The sequence below is a fragment of the Pseudomassariella vexata genome (genome assembly GCF_002105095.1).
Source record: "Pseudomassariella vexata strain CBS 129021 chromosome Unknown BCR38scaffold_6, whole genome shotgun sequence".
NCBI lineage: Eukaryota > Fungi > Ascomycota > Sordariomycetes > Amphisphaeriales > Pseudomassariaceae > Pseudomassariella > Pseudomassariella vexata.
The window spans coordinates 502,577-521,442 of NW_024467961.1; the positions used below are offsets into that span (position 1 = coordinate 502,577).

At 49.5% G+C, this 18,866-nt stretch overlaps 6 protein-coding genes across 6 annotated transcripts; 4 read left to right on the plus strand and 2 right to left on the minus strand.

The window, feature by feature from the left end:
* Window positions 1-750: 750 nt before the first annotated feature.
* BCR38DRAFT_341529 (glycosyl transferase family 4-domain-containing protein) lies at window positions 751-2,259 on the minus strand (the record flags this gene model as incomplete). Its single annotated transcript, XM_040855874.1, has 2 exons — window positions 751-1,734; window positions 1,825-2,259. The coding sequence occupies 2 exons, from the start codon at window positions 2,257-2,259 to the stop codon at window positions 751-753; spliced, it is 1,419 nt and encodes a 472-aa protein (XP_040716058.1).
* A 1,206-nt stretch (window positions 2,260-3,465) lies between these two features.
* BCR38DRAFT_187053 (major facilitator superfamily domain-containing protein) lies at window positions 3,466-6,324 on the plus strand. The gene is made up of 5 exons (XM_040853975.1): window positions 3,466-3,989; window positions 4,054-4,570; window positions 4,628-4,729; window positions 4,876-5,657; window positions 5,735-6,324. Exons 1-5 carry the CDS (start codon window positions 3,792-3,794, stop codon window positions 5,843-5,845), a joined length of 1,710 nt encoding a protein of 569 aa, XP_040716059.1. The 5' UTR covers window positions 3,466-3,791; the 3' UTR covers window positions 5,846-6,324.
* Window positions 6,325-6,533: 209 nt separating this feature from the next.
* Window positions 6,534-8,405, minus strand: BCR38DRAFT_431287 (S-adenosyl-L-methionine-dependent methyltransferase). Its single transcript, XM_040860092.1, has 8 exons — window positions 8,193-8,405; window positions 8,061-8,134; window positions 7,984-8,006; window positions 7,895-7,913; window positions 7,414-7,842; window positions 7,156-7,269; window positions 6,904-7,096; window positions 6,534-6,842 (listed from the first exon to the last, which is right to left on the minus strand). The coding sequence occupies exons 1-8, from the start codon at window positions 8,336-8,338 to the stop codon at window positions 6,731-6,733; spliced, it is 1,110 nt and encodes a 369-aa protein (XP_040716060.1). The 5' UTR covers window positions 8,339-8,405; the 3' UTR covers window positions 6,534-6,730.
* Window positions 8,406-9,746: 1,341 nt separating this feature from the next.
* On the plus strand, window positions 9,747-11,319 carry BCR38DRAFT_473916 (uncharacterized protein). Its single transcript, XM_040862950.1, has 4 exons — window positions 9,747-10,070; window positions 10,130-10,186; window positions 10,364-10,512; window positions 10,542-11,319. Exons 1-4 carry the CDS (start codon window positions 10,001-10,003, stop codon window positions 10,836-10,838), a joined length of 573 nt encoding a protein of 190 aa, XP_040716061.1. The 5' UTR covers window positions 9,747-10,000; the 3' UTR covers window positions 10,839-11,319.
* A 1,276-nt stretch (window positions 11,320-12,595) lies between these two features.
* BCR38DRAFT_408670 (uncharacterized protein) lies at window positions 12,596-12,931 on the plus strand (the record flags this gene model as incomplete). Its single annotated transcript, XM_040858290.1, has 1 exon — window positions 12,596-12,931. One exon carries the CDS (start codon window positions 12,596-12,598, stop codon window positions 12,929-12,931), a length of 336 nt encoding a protein of 111 aa, XP_040716062.1.
* A 1,184-nt stretch (window positions 12,932-14,115) lies between these two features.
* Window positions 14,116-15,485, plus strand: BCR38DRAFT_457208 (WD domain-containing protein; the record flags this gene model as incomplete). The annotated part of the gene is made up of 2 exons (XM_040862011.1): window positions 14,116-14,340; window positions 14,433-15,485. 2 exons carry the CDS (start codon window positions 14,116-14,118, stop codon window positions 15,483-15,485), a joined length of 1,278 nt encoding a protein of 425 aa, XP_040716063.1.
* Window positions 15,486-18,866: the final 3,381 nt, after the last annotated feature.

Below are 18,866 nucleotides of genomic sequence, written 5' to 3' on the forward strand. Positions count from 1 at the left end.
TAGGACCATGCGTACCGAAGAGATGTTGAACTTCACTGCCGACTCCAGGCAATGCGGTCGGAAAATGATACAACACCTATGCCCTTGGTTGGAAGACAAGCTTTGGCGAGGTTAATGCACAAGATTTTGAACTTCCATCAAACTTCCAATTCTGGGTTCTCAATAATCACAGCTATGTACAACTATATACGTACGAGGGCGCCACTCGGTCGTCCATCAGTAGTAGGTATGCTGGTCTATAGGTTCACGGGGTATAGACATGCGACGACCTCCCGTCGTCTCATCTCATAGGTGACCAACTAGTGTGGAAAGTGCGTCACGGAAAAAGGGGGTTATCTCCCTTTCCCACTCCTCTTGAAAAGGTGGAAGACCTGGACTCATAAATGCAAGTATTCTTATCGCAACCCATCTTGCAAATTCTGATCCACCGCCGGCACTGAGAGATAAGTAACTCATTATCATGGTGTGATATAATGTTGTGCTGCGTGTTCCCTTCAGCCTCCAGGTTAGATTCGGCGGGATGAATCAATTTGCCTGCTGTGGTTTCTGTTTGCTAGGCAGAAACCCAAATATTAGCAGATTGGTTCCGGGGCGAGGAGCGATACCAACAGCGGCCTTACAGAGAAACATGACCATCATGCCTTTGGTCTTGAAATAGTCTATTGAGGCCACTTTTGTTCTCTAGAACCACAGCGGGCCCCACATGGGACTATATGGACAGACTTGAAAATCATCGAGAGAAACAGTCGTCTAGACGGCGCTTCCGATGCCCCAGTTGTCCTCCCTGAAAACCAGCAGGGCGAGTCGGTGTCTGATAAACAAGCCGAAGAGGCCCACGGCCGTCTGCATAGCCGTGATCTCCCACGCTAGACGATCCTCGCGCAGTGGACCCCGCCACACCAGCCACAAGTTCAGGATGGTGAAGTTGCTCGTCTCGAGGATGCGGCCCGTGTCATTGTCGACCTTGACCCGCAGTAGCTTCAACCGTCCCAACAAGTGTAGCACCGACTCGATGATAAGGTGTGGCTGTTTGTCCCCCCACTTGGTCACGCTCGGCTCAAGAAGTCCGGTTCGCGCATTGAAATGGGGCAGTCGGTGGCGCGGGCAGGGGACCAGACCAAAGAGCTGGGGCACCGAATATACGAAGTTGAAGATCTGGGGTACGAGCAGCAGAATCAACGTCTTCGAGAAGTGGCCCAGAATAGACACCACCACAAAAATCATACCCGCAAAGTAGCAGTACGTGTCGCCGACGAAAACTCGAGCAGGGTATTTGTTGTGGGCCAGTAGGGCGAAGGAGACGCCGAGGAATGGCAATAGGAAGTACAGCGAGAACAGGTGGCTGTCGGTTGCTGGGTGCGGGTACGGGGTTACGAGGTAGAGAACGTCGTTGAAGGCCAGGAGGAGGGCGATGACGATGGATTGCAACACTTCAATGCCATTGATGCCAGCCAGAATGTTGATGCTATTGGGGCTGAAGATGCAGAAGGCGGCCATGTAGCCATAGTAGAGGAACCCAAGGTCGAGTAGTTCGCGACCGACGTACGGTTGTAGTACGGTGGGTAGGACAACTGAAGTAACCCCGAAGTCGATAAAGTAGATGACAAGAAGCGGGATCGAGGCGAAGGCCGGGATGAAGAATTTGTGCCGCCAGCGGATATCGAAGAGGTCGTCACCAATGCCAAGCAGGGTGATCGACTGAAGAGAGATGATGGCCGAAAGGAAGGAAGCGAGCTGTGCGTAGTGCAATTGTTAACCACCTGTGTCGATGCTCCTCTTGAAGAACAATGGGTTGATGTACAAGGCTATAGCGATGATACGTACCTTGCTGTGCGGGAACTTGTGCAACAGCCGTCCCTTCTGCACGTACTCGACGTTCATGACGACATCCCGGTTTCCACCACCACTAGTAGCGACCACTATGTCCTTGTAGAAAGGGAACGGAATGAAGATGATGATCACCAGTAGGTAAACGACCGCACAAATGGCCCCCATGCACTCGGGCAGCTCATACTTGTTATTCACCTTGGCCATGTCACGACCTTTCAGCCCGGCCTTGATGAAAGATGGTCCCAGCCATCGGATCATAGAATAGTTTGCTGCGAAGGCAAGACCACTGAGGGCAAGCGATGCGATCAGGGGTTCGCCTTCACCCTGGAATGTATTGGCGAGGACAGTGAAGCAGACGAGGGCCAGGGCGCTGAGACTGAGTGTCTCAGAGCGCGTTAGATCGGTCGGCTTTGTGCTTGGAGTCGACATCGTGGCTGGCAGTTTCTTTTTTTTTTTTGGTGTGCTACATCTCAGTGCAAGAAAGTCGGTGATTGGGTTTTTGGTTTGCAAAAAACAAAGTGGACGGGACTGGCTGCTGAGAAAGCTGTAACCCGGTAAGGTATCGATAATGGATCGGCTTTCGTGGCCTTGCGGATCCAACAAGGCTGAGCAGCCTCGAATTACGAGTCGTGAAGAGAGTCCGTGCATGATTCGGGCATCTTGCCGGGGGTGGGGTCGAACGGGATGCTAGCAGCTACTGTTAGCGCCATAAGCACAAAATGTTAGCGTGGATGGAAGTGGACCATGTTAAGTTACTAATTTACGCATACAATTTGCGTAGGACCTTCAGTACCTTAACATGGCAGATTCTTATGTGCAAGGGCGTGATTACCTAACGAACCCTAAAATCTAGTAGGATGCAGAAGTATTTTGGGCTACCATCTTAAATCCTGTGAGTGGTGTAATCAGATCGCCAAGCTCATCTGAAGCAGTGCTACCAAGTTCCAAGTAAGTACCAACAGTGTGAGGATCTTAGTATGGCGCTAAAACTGGAGACGACGCGAGTGGTCAGCACTCTTCTGTACTACCTTTCGCCATTGCATTTTGAAAGAATTGAGCAAGTGTGCGGTGTCTGTAAATACTGTCACATTGTCTCAACTCCTCCCAGCTCCTCTTCTCCATCTGGCCGCAAGCTAGGATTGAGCGTGACTTGGTGTCGATCAGAATCGGCCTCAACGTCCAACCAACAAGTTCAACCTTCGGCCTGGTCTGTCACTCATCATCATCGCTACACTTTGCCATCTAGGATTTGAACTGCTGCCCAGGAATGACATCCCTGGTCACTATTTGAGTCCTTTGCCTGCTGTTAAATTAGTGGTCTCACGAAGGCGTACTTCGTTGGTCCAAATGCTCGTCAACGTCGTGTTGTCACTTCGAGGTGTGATGCAAGCGCAGGTCAGCCTCGAATCCTACAGTTCTCTCTTGTCGTTAGCTCACGGTACTCATGCAGCTATCTGTAGCCTACGGTTCCATTCCTTGTCTTACATTTCAGTTAGTGATTCTGGTGCATCCACACACCTGCAAAGGCGTCTGGCATCCCTGCCTATCGGGTGCCATGGCCAAAGTCATCAGTGTGACAGATCTGCCCCCATGGAAGGGAACGATCCATAAGCCTAACCCAGTCTAGCAACGCGACCCTAGGGTGACGTATTGGGGGCCATAGGTTTTGCAATTGGCTTGGCCTGTTGGCTCCGGACGTGATAGTGAGTGACTGCAATTTATATCCGACCCAAATTCTGGTCAGCCCTTGTACATGGGGCAGGTGCTTCCCAGCCTGGGTGGCTTCAACCACTTTCACCTTTTGTCTGCTTTTCTTCTGCGAGCCTTAACCTCTGTGTCGTGACCATCGACAATTCAGCTTCGTTGTGTCTGCAATTTATCTACTTTGAGCTGTCCGGCATACCCCAGCATTGCGCAAGGCTCTAGTCACAAGTTACCAGCCCTTTTGAGTTCAGTCAAATATGTCGACAAACTCAGACATCGAAGCCCAAGTCGGCGGTGACCAACCAGCCGATGCCTTGGCTCGCGTCTCATTCGACCAAGACCTGCATCATTCTCGACGCTCAAGCGCCAACCATGAAAGGGCCAGCGATTCTGATAAGAAATCGACACGGGGTAGTTCGGAAGGCGAGGGGGCCGTCGAGATAGAAAGCGCACAAGTAAGTTGATCTCCAACTCATACTCGGTGCAAGACCATCTTCCAAAGATGCTCACAATCGTCAGAACGAGATAGCAAGAGTCGAGTCCTTTCGCAGCCGAGCAAGCAGGAGAAGCAAGAAGAGCCGAAAGGACCATCTAACTGCTGCCCCCTTGCCCCTGTCTGAGCTCGAAAAAGGCGTAGTTGGGTGGGAAAGCCAGGACGACCCAATTATGCCACTCAACTATGCCACTAACAGGAAGCGCTGGATCATATCCCTGGTCGCCTTCGTCAGTCTCATGACACCACTGTCGTCTTCCATCCTTGCCCCAGCCATCGCAGATATCAGCAAGGAGTTCAGCGTCACGTCGACAACCCTGGCAGCAATGCCCGTCTCCATCTACCTACTCGGGTATGCGTTTGGGCCGCTCTTTCTCGCCCCTCTGTCTGAGATTCACGGCAGAGCGGTCGTGTTGACGACAGCGAATATATTCTTCTGCCTCTGGCACATTGGCGTTGCCCTCGCGCCAAACTTGGGCAGTCTGGTTGTGTTTCGCTTCTTCTCGGGGGTCGGAGGTAGTGGATGCATGACACTTGGGGGAGGTCAGTAACTTCTTGAGCTCTATGGTTTGGCTATTGCTCACCTCGGACGCTTCATAGGTATCATCGCAGATATGTTCCCTGTAGAGGAACGGGGACTCGCCATGTCGCTATGGACCCTTGGCTTGACTTTAGGCCCGTCCCTCGGACCCGTTATTGGAGGTATGTCCGGCTCAGAAGTCTTGCTGCCTTTTTCATATGATCGAGTCCCCCGTCTTCCAAAATACCTGTTCGTCCCATCGCACTGCTTCTTCACGCCAGAGCAGGCCTCTCAGGAAATTGAATAGGAGTCGGTGCTAACTTCGCAGCTTTCATTGCGGGCTCGATCGGCTGGCGCTGGGCCCCTTGGATAGTCATGATCCCATCCGTCATCTGCACCATCCTGCTATTTTTCCTCCTCCCCGAGACGAACCATCGCGTCCTCATAGACCGCAAGGTCAAAGCGCTCCGTGCCGAGCTCAATCGACCCGAACTCGAAAGCCGCTACGAGACGGAGCAGACACGCGGCCTCTCCCGCGGCGCTGTCCTCCGCATCGGCCTCACCCGTCCCCTGCAGATCCTTGTCTTCACGCCCATCGTGTCCATCCTCTCCATCTACGTCTCCTTCGTCTACGGCACCGTCTACCTCATGTTCAACACGATCTCGCCCGTCTTTGAGAACCAATATGGGTGGAGCCCGGGAGTCGCCGGGCTTCCCTTTATCGCCCTCGCCCTTGGCTTCTTCGCCGGACTCCTCGCCTTCTCCGTACTCTCGGACAGTACCGTCATCCGGTTGTCGAAGGCCAACGGGGGCGTTTTCAAGCCTGAGATGCGGTTGCCGCTCATGATATATTATGCCATTATCACCCCGATCACTTTCTTCTGGTACGGCTGGGCTATCGACAAGCAGGTGTGCTGGATTGTGCCGGTTCTGGGCCTGTTCCCACTGGGTGTGGGTGTTATCGGCATTTGGATGCCCGCCCAGGCGTACATTGTTGACGCGTATTCGGCTTATGCGGCGAGCGGCCTGGCGGCCTTCACGGTGTTGAGGAGCATCATTGCGGCGTTTTTACCGCTGGCGGGGCCGGCTATGTTTAAGAGTTTGGGGCTGGTACGTATTTATTCTAGCTCATGACTTAATTTACATATTTGGTTTTAACGAGGGGGTATGCTAACTTCCATATATAGGGTTGGGGTAATAGTCTACTGGGGTTTCTCTGTGTCGCCATGATCCCGGTGCCGGTGCTCATTCATAGATTTGGAGAGAGGATTAGAAAAAGGTACCCGTTGACTTTCTAGTGGATTTGGGAGAGCGCAGTGTCATGACATCAGATGTAGGTGCCGCTGGCTATAAAGTTACTCGATACATGGGCTGAGCATTAAGCAGAGGAAGAGTATGCGCATGACTTCATCAACGCGATGGCTCTATCTGCACGAGTTTATACACTCTACCAAGGAATTCTTCAACCCATCCACGTAGCCATCACAACACCAAGAATAACGTCTTTATGGACTTAGTGTTATGTTTCTTGGGGTAATATACATCATTGAGGATATCATCAAGCGTTTCAAGCCAGCCTTCAACTAACATTGGTGTACAGAAGGTAGCTTGACTGCGTTAGATGAGCATTCATATCCGATGTGCGGAGAGCGAGGAAAGGCAACCTGTACGCCTCGGTACGCTTATACCCAGGAAGACCTAATATATTAGCGTTCCATTTTGTAACCGAGGCTGCTCAATTCTATTCACCTAGGCAAGATGCTAGTAGTTTATCGACCTCGAGCACCAACAGCGCCGAGGAACAAAGAATCGAATATTAATCGAGGTCGAATGACCTTAATGTTGTGATTATGGAGAGATATGTTCTTCATGATACATACATAGTCACGGGATACTGTCAGTTCCAATAGAGAGCAGCGCAGCGCAGCATGAAGTCCGGGATCCCTAACACAGCAACTTCAGCTTGCCACACTGACCACTATGATTGCAACTTTTTACATTTTCATCTATTTTCATCATGTATAGATTGTAACAAAATACAGGCAGACCTGTTCCTTGGTGGGCGCAGTACATACTTATTCAAGCAGAGGTTATTCCATGAACTCGACAGAGGTGGCTACTGCCAGTCTGCGAGGTTGAGGGACGTCTCAGGAAATTGGTGCTGCCGTGTCACTCTGTGGAGACTACGTTGCAGGGCCTGGGTGGTATTCAGATGGCCACATCCGGAGATTCGGGGGTCGCGCAGGAAAATATTTGGTTTCCCATGGGAATGGTTTTCTTCCGTATACGATCCATCTGCAAATGGCAATGACTTGTTAGAAAGGATTGATATCCATCAACGGACCTGGTAACTCACATGGGCCAAAGGGCATGGATTTGGGGATTCGAAGCATCTTCCAGGGCCTGCGTTACAAGCTCATCCGTCTCCGGACCAGACAGACCGGCTGCTGCGAGTACTTTCAAGGAGATGCCCGAAAATCCTTCGTGAACATTGGTTAGGTTGTAACTTCCAAGCTTCTTGAACTTTGGGTTGGTCGGCCAGGGACCGACTAAAGATAGTTGTACTCTTAGTCGCCAGGTTTGTGTAGAGGGACTTGGGGTCACTTACTTGGGAACGGGTATTTGTTTTCAACCACGTCGACGAAACCAGCTTCTTCGAGCCATTGCTTATAGAAACGCGCCTTGTTTGCGTCTCTTCCTAGAGCCATCAATCCCCGACCCACTGTGATATTAAGGTCAGCGTGATGCTCGTTTGGTCATGACACGAGTATTAGAACTCTGAAGCCAGGTCTCGGAAACAGGAGGCTCCAAGGTGTCTGGCTCCCTGCAGTGAGGAGGTGAGGCAGCAGGTCGTTTGACTACGTACTGAGCTGGCTCCATCTCTCAATACGCGTGCCCTGTGTTGTACCATCAAGCGACATGATTTGCACACTTGAATCCTGAAACTCGATCCATCCGCCCTCGTTCATGTTATCAAAGGCTTGTTTAATCACCACTTTGGTGTCGGCGAAACACGTGCAGACCTGTCGCAGGTGAATGTAGTCGAACTTCCAAGGAAAGACCCACGGGTCCTCGGAATCTTCCCTGATGAAGCTGCAGTTCGGGATGTCGAGCCGCGATGGCTGGATTTTGCTCAGATCGGTTCCAATAACCCGCGAGGCTTGGTTTTCTTCGGCAAAGTCAATGGCCCATAGACCTGTCCCCGTGGCAATATCCAATACGTATCCGGGGTTCACAATGGGAGCCGCAGCAAGCGCACCATCCAGGAGAATACGGAACATCTCATGTTGTAAGTCTGGGGATACGATTATCAGCATTTAGGTGGCATAAGTGGTATATCAACATACCTAGACGATTCTGTTCAACCTAGATATGGGTTAGGTACACTGAAGCACATCTTCGCTCAGACTGGAAAGCCAGAGAAGGTGATACTTACACCATCATTCGGCAGAAAATATTCTAAGTACCTATCAATGAATTTTCAAAGCCTTTCCGGTCAGCAGGAGGACATACTTCCTTGTTTGTAATACTGAAATGTTCTCCCGCCCTCTTCTGAAACGAAGTCGGGGTCCGAAATCGTGCTACCCCTGACAAAACTTTTAACAGCCTATTCTCTCCAAACCTACTTCATATCACGCAACCTACGTTGCAATACGGCCTGGGGAACTGGGGTTGTTGCCCTCAGCTTGCAGGCAGAAGCCATTGATAGAGATCCCGAATTGACTCATGTGCTGTTCCTCGTTCAAGTCAATATTCTGGCTTGGACCGCCGCTAGATTGCGAATTATTCATGATCAAAAATTGCTGTTTTCCCTTGAATATTTTGGCTTTCGATTTTGTCTACAAACATATGAGTTCACCACGAATGCGCAACTTAAATGTACATATATACATGTTGCAGAGACAGCCGTATTGGGAGCAAGGATATCTGGTTGGGGTCCCGGTACGTTGAACCGAAGAGTTGTGCAGCCAATTACGATAGGAATTTAGGCGCTGGTATATTATTGCCGCGGGACCGCGAAGCTAGAGTGTGGAGTTTCTTCCCAGACACAGCAACTTATCCTTGCACGTCGTGTAATGCGGCCCTGAAATGCCACCTAGCCGGCGAGTGACCCCTATAACACCCCTGTCTATAGCTCAACTAGCTTTGGTGACGAATCTCGTCTCGTCGCGGAGAAGAAAACGGATGGAGGCTGCGATCTCTTCGGCCTCTGCATACCGACGATAGAGCTGTGGCAATTACTTTCCCCTGGCTTGGTACAATAACCCATCTGGTAATTCGAAGGGAGTCGATGTCATCTGTGATCGAGTTCCTCCCGGGCATAGGCAGTTGGCCCGGATATTTCTGGCGGCTCCTTCGAACGCGGCGCATCTACACTCCTACAAGTAGTTCCTGTACTTGACTGAAAAGAAATCAGAGGAAGACAAGGCAAGAAGAAGAAAAAAGAACTCACTTCGTCAATCCAAGCAGTCCTTGTTTCGACGCAATATAACCACTATAGTAGGGCGAGCTGTGAATACTACAGGCAATCGCAACATTGATGATGCTGCCTCTATCTGCAAGTACACACCTTAGTATATGGGGCTCACACTCACATCCACGATTTGGTCGTCTTGTAATGGCAGGAAAAGTTCAGTACTGTTGAAAGAGTACTTTGGGTGTGGTTCAAGGGTCTAGTTCATGCACTGGCTGATTTCGAGCCACAGAAGTAACTACGGCTCGAGTATGTCAAGTCTGCCATATCAAGATTGGTGACAATGCCAGGAAGTGCTCTGTGCTGACCACCGCTGGAATGAGGGGAAGCTGTACTCTCCAACCAGCTAACCAGATTAATTCACTGCTGGCCTTATTCCAATTTTTCTATTCCCCCTTTGCTATACTCGAATAGGAAGGCACAATTGATGAAAGCTTGGCCCGCAGGGGCACCTGTGGCTTAATGGGCGGTGCAGGCCTCGACTAGCAATTACGCTAGTAGGAGCGTTCTGTTCGCGTCCTAGAGGCCTATACCGCCGTAGGGGCCACAGATGGGTCCCTTGGCACTCTTTTTATTAAGAGGGAAGCTATTACAGAAGTACATACATAATCGGGTTTGTGGTGGGAGGGGAAGCTGTTGCGGGAGGAGCCTTTTCCGTACCTCTGGAGGCGACAACGTTGTCGACGATATTGCTATGGGAAGTCGCGGGTGACGAGCCCAGATGATCGGGAATTCGTCTCGGGGTAATAACGGCCCGAGGGTGTGGCTCCTCCCGCAATGGGTCCCAATAGAACTAACTAGTTAAAATCTTCAAATCCCCGTTTGATTAACTCGTTGTCAAGTTCAAGACCATTGTAAAACATGTGTAATCTTTTTACGTTACTACACTCCAGTGGGCGTTACATGAAATCCTGTAAACCATTGAAGTACTGTGTCGGATATTGCTGCCTTCGGAGTAGTGACGACAGTTTTTGCCTTCATGTCATTGGCTTTGTGGCTGTTCACGAGAATCTACGTGGTTCTAAATGGAATGGAGGTGGGGGATGATTGTGAGTGGCACCGACTTTTCCTGATAATCCGGACAGAAACCAGCTGACAACGAATGAAGACCTAGTCTTTATCTCGATGGCTATTTTAATTGCTTTCTTTGGCTTCACCCTAAATTGTGAGTCGTGCCGACCAAAATCACCAGTCACGTTTGCTGATGTCACTTCAGCTACCAAAATACGGCGCCGGAGTTGATCTGTGGAATGTTTGCATGTCTGACTATCGCCCGCCATTTCTGCTAGTAGATCTAGTTCCAGGAGTAGAGAATAGGAAAGAGATTACTAACATATTGCAGATCGTTTTAGGAATGACATTGCCATACTCCTCTGCCGTCTCGTTCACCCAGTTGTCTACCTTCGTCTCTCACCTGAGACTCTGACGAGGATGGTCATTCCGTTTGGATGTTTACGGCCTGGTTGGAATAGTCAGCTGATACAGGGTAATGTATTGCTCCTGATTATTTTCAATTGTAGCCATACTACACTGCAATGCGAGTTGAGTCTCACTTGGAGTTGCGTCCCGTTGATGGTGTCCATGCTGGCGCTAAGTATCGCCAGTTTCTTGATTGGCATATGCTTTTGCTCATCCCTATCCACGCTATCGTCCCACCACATATGCAAGTCAGACAAGAAGACATCATTGGTAGTGTTTGGGACTACCTCGAGATCCATTCCGGAATCATTTGTGCCTTCGTCCCAGCTCTCAACCCGCTTGTCACACTACCTGCCGTCGATCATGCCATCGCATCAGAGGTTATGCAAGAAGCCTAGCTTTCCCTTTCGTTACTCCGCAGGTACAAATAGTCAACCACATTGAGTCGACACCCAACAGTCTCTCGAGTCGCACAGCCGTGACAACCTTTCAGACCAGGCTGCTGAGGATGAAAGAGAATTTTGGAATAAGGGCGCTACAAATATAACGACTCAAGCTGGCAGCCATGGAGGGTTGGATGATGACTTGGGACATCTGTCAACCTCATCAGCTTGGGGAATATGCCAAATCCGGAGTTTAGGTGGATTAGTCTTACAAAGGAGACCAAGGCTGTGTACAGTTTGTGAAACCTCAATGTTTTCAAGCCAGTACATCGTAATGCGTGTCGACTCTACATTAGGTTCTTGGATTCGGAGGTGGCGGTGAGCATTCGCAAAAGAACTTCGGACTGAAATAGGGACAAGTGTAAGTTGAAATTGACATAACTGGAAGATTAGGGTTAGCTTTCGAAACCATCCACCACATAATCAGATAGTCAATGGCGTTCGTCGCTATGCGATGTTCGGTTACTATAGAATATCAGATTACATTGCTGTGGTAACTATTGCATGGTTCTGGTCAGTATCACGGATTTGGAAATCACTTAGATCTTGCCTCAGGGGCATTGCAAATAAAAAATAAAGCCTCACAAACCCCTTAGGTATGCTATGGTGAGGGCTACACAATTTTTGTAGCAATCTTCCTAGGCTTTGTCCAGACTTTTGTGTGAATACACGGGTAGCAAGGTTAAAGGGACCAAGCTCACTTCTACTGTGTGGCTCGGTGTTCAATCTAGATGGAAAAGCAGCCACATGCAAGCGGTAGCACCAGTCCTTACAAAGGCTTTAATATTCTGCATAGTCATCCAATGCTGTGCGGCGCACTTCTTCATGCCGCACAAAGCGTGGTGTAATATGCCGATATAACGTCGGAAAAGATCATTGGAGGCGTCTCCAATCTAGCACTCTTATACAGTATCCTTAGAAACGAAGGCCACAGCATAAACTGGAATGATATGAACAGCTTGATCGCAGCCCAAAGATGGAACATGTTCCTCGTTGGCAAAGTAACCAAGACGGACTAGAAGACTTGTGTCACCCGCTTCTTGATGGCTGCTGGGTTCTATAATGGTCCCGGTACGTCCAAAACAAGAGAGGAAACGAGCTCGTTCTTAAGGGCCGGACTAGATTCTTACACGTTTTGGGAAGTTAACACAAGCCACAAAGAAGACCAAGGTAGAGGGGCCCACGCGATCATTCACAACGGATGCTGCTCTGTGTGATCGTCTTGGAACGTCTCTTCCAACTGCCACATCGACAAAAAGTTCTGACTTGATGGTAACGCTCGCACGCTCCGCAACGAATAGCAAAGGTTGATTGATGTTGGTTAGAACTTTGCGAATCTTTCATTAATTTATGGTTGTCCGAGTAGCTCTAAGGGAGAACCCGACCAATGAGCATACCACGATGCCCAAGACTTCCACGTAGTCTAATTGAATTGTGGTGTTGACAATGAACTGAAATATTGGCACGTAATCACCCACCCTCCTCAACCACATTGGGGCTTTCAGAGAAGACGGGTCTTGTGAGCGATCCATCTACACATTCATCCCCACATCACATTCCGTCAATAGCGGGGCACAGCTTGGGTTGCAGACAGTGTACGTCATAGCTACAGTGGACGACAGACTGGATGGACATCCACATTCTGTCTTCAAACCATATTCATCCTATATCATATTATCTGCTTAATTACACCTACTATTCAACGCGTCAAGATGCTTAAGAGAGCCCCCAAACGTGGCTTTAGCCTTTCTGGGCACTTGCCCGTCATTGCTGCATTGCGCTCCCCCAGACGATTCGCGAGTGGCAAACCAGATTTGTCTAAAGAAACTCAACCAAGCAAGGATGCATCAAAATCAGAAGATATAACTTCACCACAATCCCCGCAGGTAGTGCAACGGAAGAAGACCATGGCGGAACTTGACGAGGAGATGAAGGAAAAGATGTCAGGTCTCTCGGGCGAAGGTGGAGATGCTGGTGTCGAGTATGAGGATGGACAGCCCGTATCCATGAAGCGGAGTGTCAAGAATAACATGTTTCGTTATATTTGAAGTGAACTGGGCAATTACCTGACAAATTTTGCATGTTTGGTGGTTCGTGCTATCGCCACAAAGACGGATTAGAGACTAGGGTTACCTTAAGGGCGCTACAACGAAACCTGCACTGAGCACCTGACCGCGACTTCCTCTTGTGTCTCCTTCTTGGACCACCACGATACTACGCTGGCAACTATCCAAGGCCCTGGTGCCGCCGTCAAATTGGCAACTATCCAGAATTATACGCGGACATGAGTTCCGTACTGGGAACCTGACCTGTTGTTCTGGTATTTACCTCTACTTGATGACTATGAAAATTCAAATGCCAAGTTCATGTGGGAAACGAAGATATTTCCCCAGTCCTGAAGGTGGTCGGTCTGTGCTCTGAGACACCCAATGGATGCTCAATGGATTCTCTTTATAGCATCATGCCCTGGGGGGGAAGGGGGGAATACAGCCTCGAGTCAATGACCTCTATTGGGAATGGCCACAGGCAAGACGAGTTCGTGAGACCATATAGAACTCTTGTGGTAAATGCAAATCTAAGCGTCTTCCTCCAACTTAATAACACATAAGCTCAGGCCTTTTCTTTATCCGTCTTCTATGCCTGAGCCTACATTGGCATTGCCCTACATCATCCGCGGGCACCGATCCGCCAGAAACGACGAGATCCCTCTACAATGTGAGATGGTGCAGTTTCCATCAACTCCTGTGATACCTAGTGGAGGAGACTTTTGATAGAAATACAATATTACAATGACACCACCCAGCCCGCCTCAGCTGATGGTTAATCAAATAATGACAGGGGGTTGTGTGAACTTTACAGGACGTGAACACTGTATCAGTGGTCTGTACATGGCTACTCTTGTTGGTACGAGACTTCCATGGGACCGTAGCATAGCAGCATAGAGCTGCCAACAAGAGATACTTCAAAGCAAGTAAATGAATTGGCGCATGGAAATCAAGGAGATATGTGTAGAAACAAGTTATACCTTTACACAAAGACCGCCTTCGCAGGTTAGACATGTCACAGTCATTGATGATGGGTAGCTTCGGACAGTGTAGGTCCGTGCCTGCTACCCCGCGACGTAATTAGGTGCAGGTCGAAGTCCTTCAGGCCAAAATAACCCAGATGAAGTCATCACACGCCCACTACTTCACCGATCCCGCCAGTCGTTATGCTGGTATCCTAGCTGAGGATGCCTCCCCCAGAAAGTGTGCCGTCCCTTATGGACGATAGCACTAGTTTCGACCTCATTGCGCATGGACACCGCGACGTGGTGCAAGCCGTGACATTCAACGCGTACGGCGACCGATGCGCGACGGGCTCGGTCGATGGCAAGATCCGCGTCTTCAACCGCCAGAAAGACGGCATATGGCGCATGTGCGATCATTGGGATGCCCACAGCGGAGAGATTCTAGAGGTGAGTTTTCCACTGTGAAGTGACCTCAATTGCCCTTTTAATGGCTTGCGACTCCCGACCAGACAGACAGCTGACCCGACCGACTCTAATAGCTCCAGTGGCTAGCACCCACAATCTACCCTAACATCCTCGCATCGCTCGGCATCGAAGGCCGATTCAAACTCTGGGCCGAAGACGACACAGCTGCGCCAGGCCGCCGGTTTAGTTCACGTGGCGGTGGTAGTAACGGCAAAGCCGCTTCGGAGACAAGATCTGGCAAATACCCTTACCGATCATTTTCGATCAAGCACAACGAGGAGACGCGCTTCACGTACTTCGCACTATTGAATGCCGATGGAATGCTCACTGTCCACGAGAGCGAGGAGCCCGAGTCCCTGGCCGACTACGGCAAGATCGATGAGTTCCAGGCGCTGCCCAAGCCGAGTCGTGGCGAGGAGACCTGCTTCAAGGTCCGCTTCGATCCGAATCCCGACCCCTGCTATACCGCCTTGAGAGCTGGCGTACCTACTGATGCACTGAGCTTGGTGGTTTCTGGATTGAATACCGTGAGAATCTTCCGTACTCGCGACACCGTCGCTGGAAGCTTCGGTGCTGTGACGAGCAAGAAGGAGTTCTACCTTGCGGCCGAGATCACCGGACATACGGGTTTGGTGCGTGATGTTGCCTGGGCACCGGGAAATTTCCGCGGGTACGACATTATTGCGACAGCTTGCCAAGACGGGTTCGTCAGGGTGTTCCGAATCGACACGCCTTTTGCGAAGGACGACGGCAGATCGTGGTCTACGGCCGACCTTGTAAAGAAGGATAGGAAGGATGAGGATCAGGCAGCCGCGAGAACCCGAAAGGAACGAGGACAGGCGCACGCTCTCTCAGGCATAAGAGCCGAGATCGACAAGTCGGGATCCCACGCCGAGCGCAATGCGACCGGCCAGCCGGGACTGGTTGAACACAAGGTCAAGGAATTGTCTAAGCTTGATAGCCACCGCTCGCCCGTCTGGAGGGTTGGATTCGACGATGATGGTCAGATCTTGGGCAGTGTAGGAGATGAGGGCAAGCTGATGTGCTATCGACAAAAGCCTGATGGACTGTGGGCCAAGAGCTCCGAGTTGGGCATGATGAAGACGAAAATGGTCGCGCCTTCATAAGTTGACCGTGGAGAAGCCTCTGTTGGACGATTGCATAAGTATGGTAAAACTGGAGGCGTATTCATCTTGACGGCTAGAAGATTGTTGGGTCGCCCCCGGTAATGGTAAAATGGTAATGGACATGAAATGGTCTGGTAATGAGCTATGATACCCAAGTTGGTAGTATTTTCTCCTGAGCTCCAGGTTAATGGCATGCGCTCAAATACACTCCTCTTGGCCGATTACAAGGTTTGTGGTGTTTCAGAATGACATACTTGTCTCAGCCAGTCGGCACGTTGCGATGAGCTTAAATGGCATGGGAAGTTCCAGGGCTCACTTGCCCTCACAGTCAGTACCGTTCGCATCGCTTTGTCGGAGAGCCGATAATCCCCGCAATGATATCAACGTCCGTCAAATGAGCCAAACTGTATGTGGACGGTAAGAGTTCTTCAAGACACCTTCCGCGGCCTTGTTCCGCAAGATATCATCTGCAGTATTCCAAATCCATAATAGGGATATTCTCCAGTGACAGCAGATTGAAAATGTCAAGCAATTTCACAGCGTTTTGGTCAGGACTGAATAACGTCATCACCAACAGCCCCGGCAACAGCCCCGGCAACAGCCCCGACAGTTCAACAGCAGAAGACAGTCGGTTGCGTTTATGGTGTCAATGTGGTCATCCCTGCACTTCCCTCAATACGTTCTTGTGTTTTCCGGCCAAGAATCTGATATTGGATTGCCTTGCGAACGGCCCTTTAGGCTGAACTTGAAACCATGCTGGCAGAGTTCAGCAAATATTTCGTCCAATTGTAGCAGTAGCAAGCCTGTTAGCTTCTGCGGAGCATAATGTGTAGAACTATGCTCGGTAAGCTACCCGACTCGCCCATTGGGCACTCAAGTCACGTATACGTAAAAGAGATCGACCGCAAGGTTTCAGCACCTTTTGAGGTAGAACTTTGAGGCTTCCATTGTCTTTAAGAATAAAGATCGCTAGCCATACCTTAGGGTTTGGCTGTTTTATATATTTTCGGCACTTCATGAAGTACATCCCGCGCTAGCATACTGCAAACACTCTCCTAGATCTTGCACCTGTGTACCCTGCACATGACGATCATAGGCGAACATTTCAGGAGGCATATATAGTCCCCACGTCTTTGTGGATGAGGCAGTGTGGACCATTCATCCAGTTTTAATACCCACACCTTTGTTGTCCAAGTTCTGCTGTTGTTAATTCCCTATCCGTTGATCCTGCCGACGAGACAATTAGAAACAGCAATTCTGACGAGTGCAAACGCTACTACTACGGTAAAGACGATACCTGCGATTGCGCGGCCTCCGAAGCCTGCAGGAGGGGACGGTTTTGGTTCCGTCGACGGTGTGAAAAATGATATGGATGATAACACCGACATCGGTTCGACGGCTAGAATTTGCACACTATATGCACAGATAGCCCCGTTACTGGTCGTTATGTTGCTGTAGCTGGCAAGCAAGATCCTCTTGGCCGATGAAGTTCGTTCAAGTGAGAGTCAGCATGAAAGCTGAACTGCAGTCGAATGGGTTGTCTGCGATGTCCTCACCACAGGCAAAAACCTGTTGTCTATGGAATACTACTAACCTACTCTTGAAGGAAGTATAACTCGACAGCGACAAATTTCAACTTACGTAAAGCAGCCAATGGTAGTATCAACACTGTGCGCATATTTTAGTAGGCGGCCATTTAGTCATTTGGACGTACGCCAGGGGAATAAAAATCGGGTAGAACCCACCCAAAAGGCAAGCAATCGCAAATGGAAGAGAAAGCGTTGGAATCCGCCGTAGTGTATACGGTGGTTGTGTTACAGCTCGAAAGTGATGTGCAAGTCAACATTAGAGGCCCAAGCGATACGACAGGGCCTACCGCACCGCCAGTCGTGGTTGACGCTGCCGATATACTGTTCCATGGAATAGAGAGACAGCGGTGCGCATGGTAGGATCTGGTTTATAAGGAGAACTCTATACGAGGTTGCGCACTTCGGGGGCCCAAGGACGGGCAGATATATACTGCATTTGTACTACCAAGTGTTTTTGTAATCCTAACCACCTTCCTGTCTAAAAATTTAATTGTTCCGCTAACTGATGGTGAGACATCCCAATGTGATTGGCATAGCTACTGCGAGTCACAGTCCGTCCATCACACCAACCACAAGTGACATATCGCCTATTTGGTGTGTGCCCAACTCTCCTCTTCATACCTGGAAGTCAGGAAGTTCAATATATGAGGCAATGCTACTGTCTCTACCTTCCTATCAAGGCCCGAGTAACCAAATCATCAAGTTTTTTTTCTTCCAGAAGGTCTATGACATGGGCTCGACACACAGTAGAATTCTTGGAATGTTTCCACTTGGCTCTAGGCAGCCAGGCAGACGTGATTCTACTTGCGCCCAACTCAAAATGACGCCCTTTCCTCCATCAGGACAGATGTTGAGACACAAAATGACAATGTGCCATTAAAAAATATGTTTGCAGCTGTTGAAATGCTCAAATTTACAATTGCATTGTTCTCAATTTGCTTATCTAGTGCATCGCAATATACAACTCCTTAACTCCTTTTGCTCGCCATTTACGCTTCCAAAACAATTTTGCTAGAGTAGTGATCACCACAATATATTTTTAAACTCTCCAGGAGTGAATATTCTTTACAAAAGCCTCAAGTCGTCCTTCACTCACGCCATCCTGAGATTGAAGATAACAAAAACTGGCTCAACCATCTTCTAAACCGACATCACTCCCTGTGTGATCTTAGTTCCGAGCTCCGTCCTTCCAACAGAAATCCCATATGTCCTTTACGATATGTTCAACATAACCAAATTGGAATTGACCGGATTGTTAAATGTCAGTTTTCCGTTACAGAACTTGCAAGAAGGAAGGACAAAGATACCATTAGACCAAGGTTCGTTGAAAGTGGGATTATGTTATTCTAGATAATCAGGAGGGGCTATGGCTAACTGGCATGGATGACGCAATATAACCTAGAAATCCTAAAACTCTTTCCTCGCCTCAAGCACCTTGAATTGCCGTCATCCTATTACCTCAATCTTGGTTTCGACGGTGGCCCGTTCTATGGAAACGCATGTGATGGGCCACATGACAGTGCTCTGAGACGCAGCGCCATGAAGGAAGACGAGATCACTACAGAGCGAGCTGCTGGAATGATCATGGCGGAATCCTCGCTTGATCTCTGAGCATCGGTGGCTCGTCGCTGAATATCACTCGATTTGACGATGGCAGAGCCCAGCTACGGTGGGCTGGCTGACTGTTTAAAAGCGAGTGAGAGTGAGCTGTGGCCTGATGAATGAGCATGGTGAAGTTACTGCGTCGAACACGGATCTTTTCGCGTCATAATTGTTATAGGACTTTCTATGA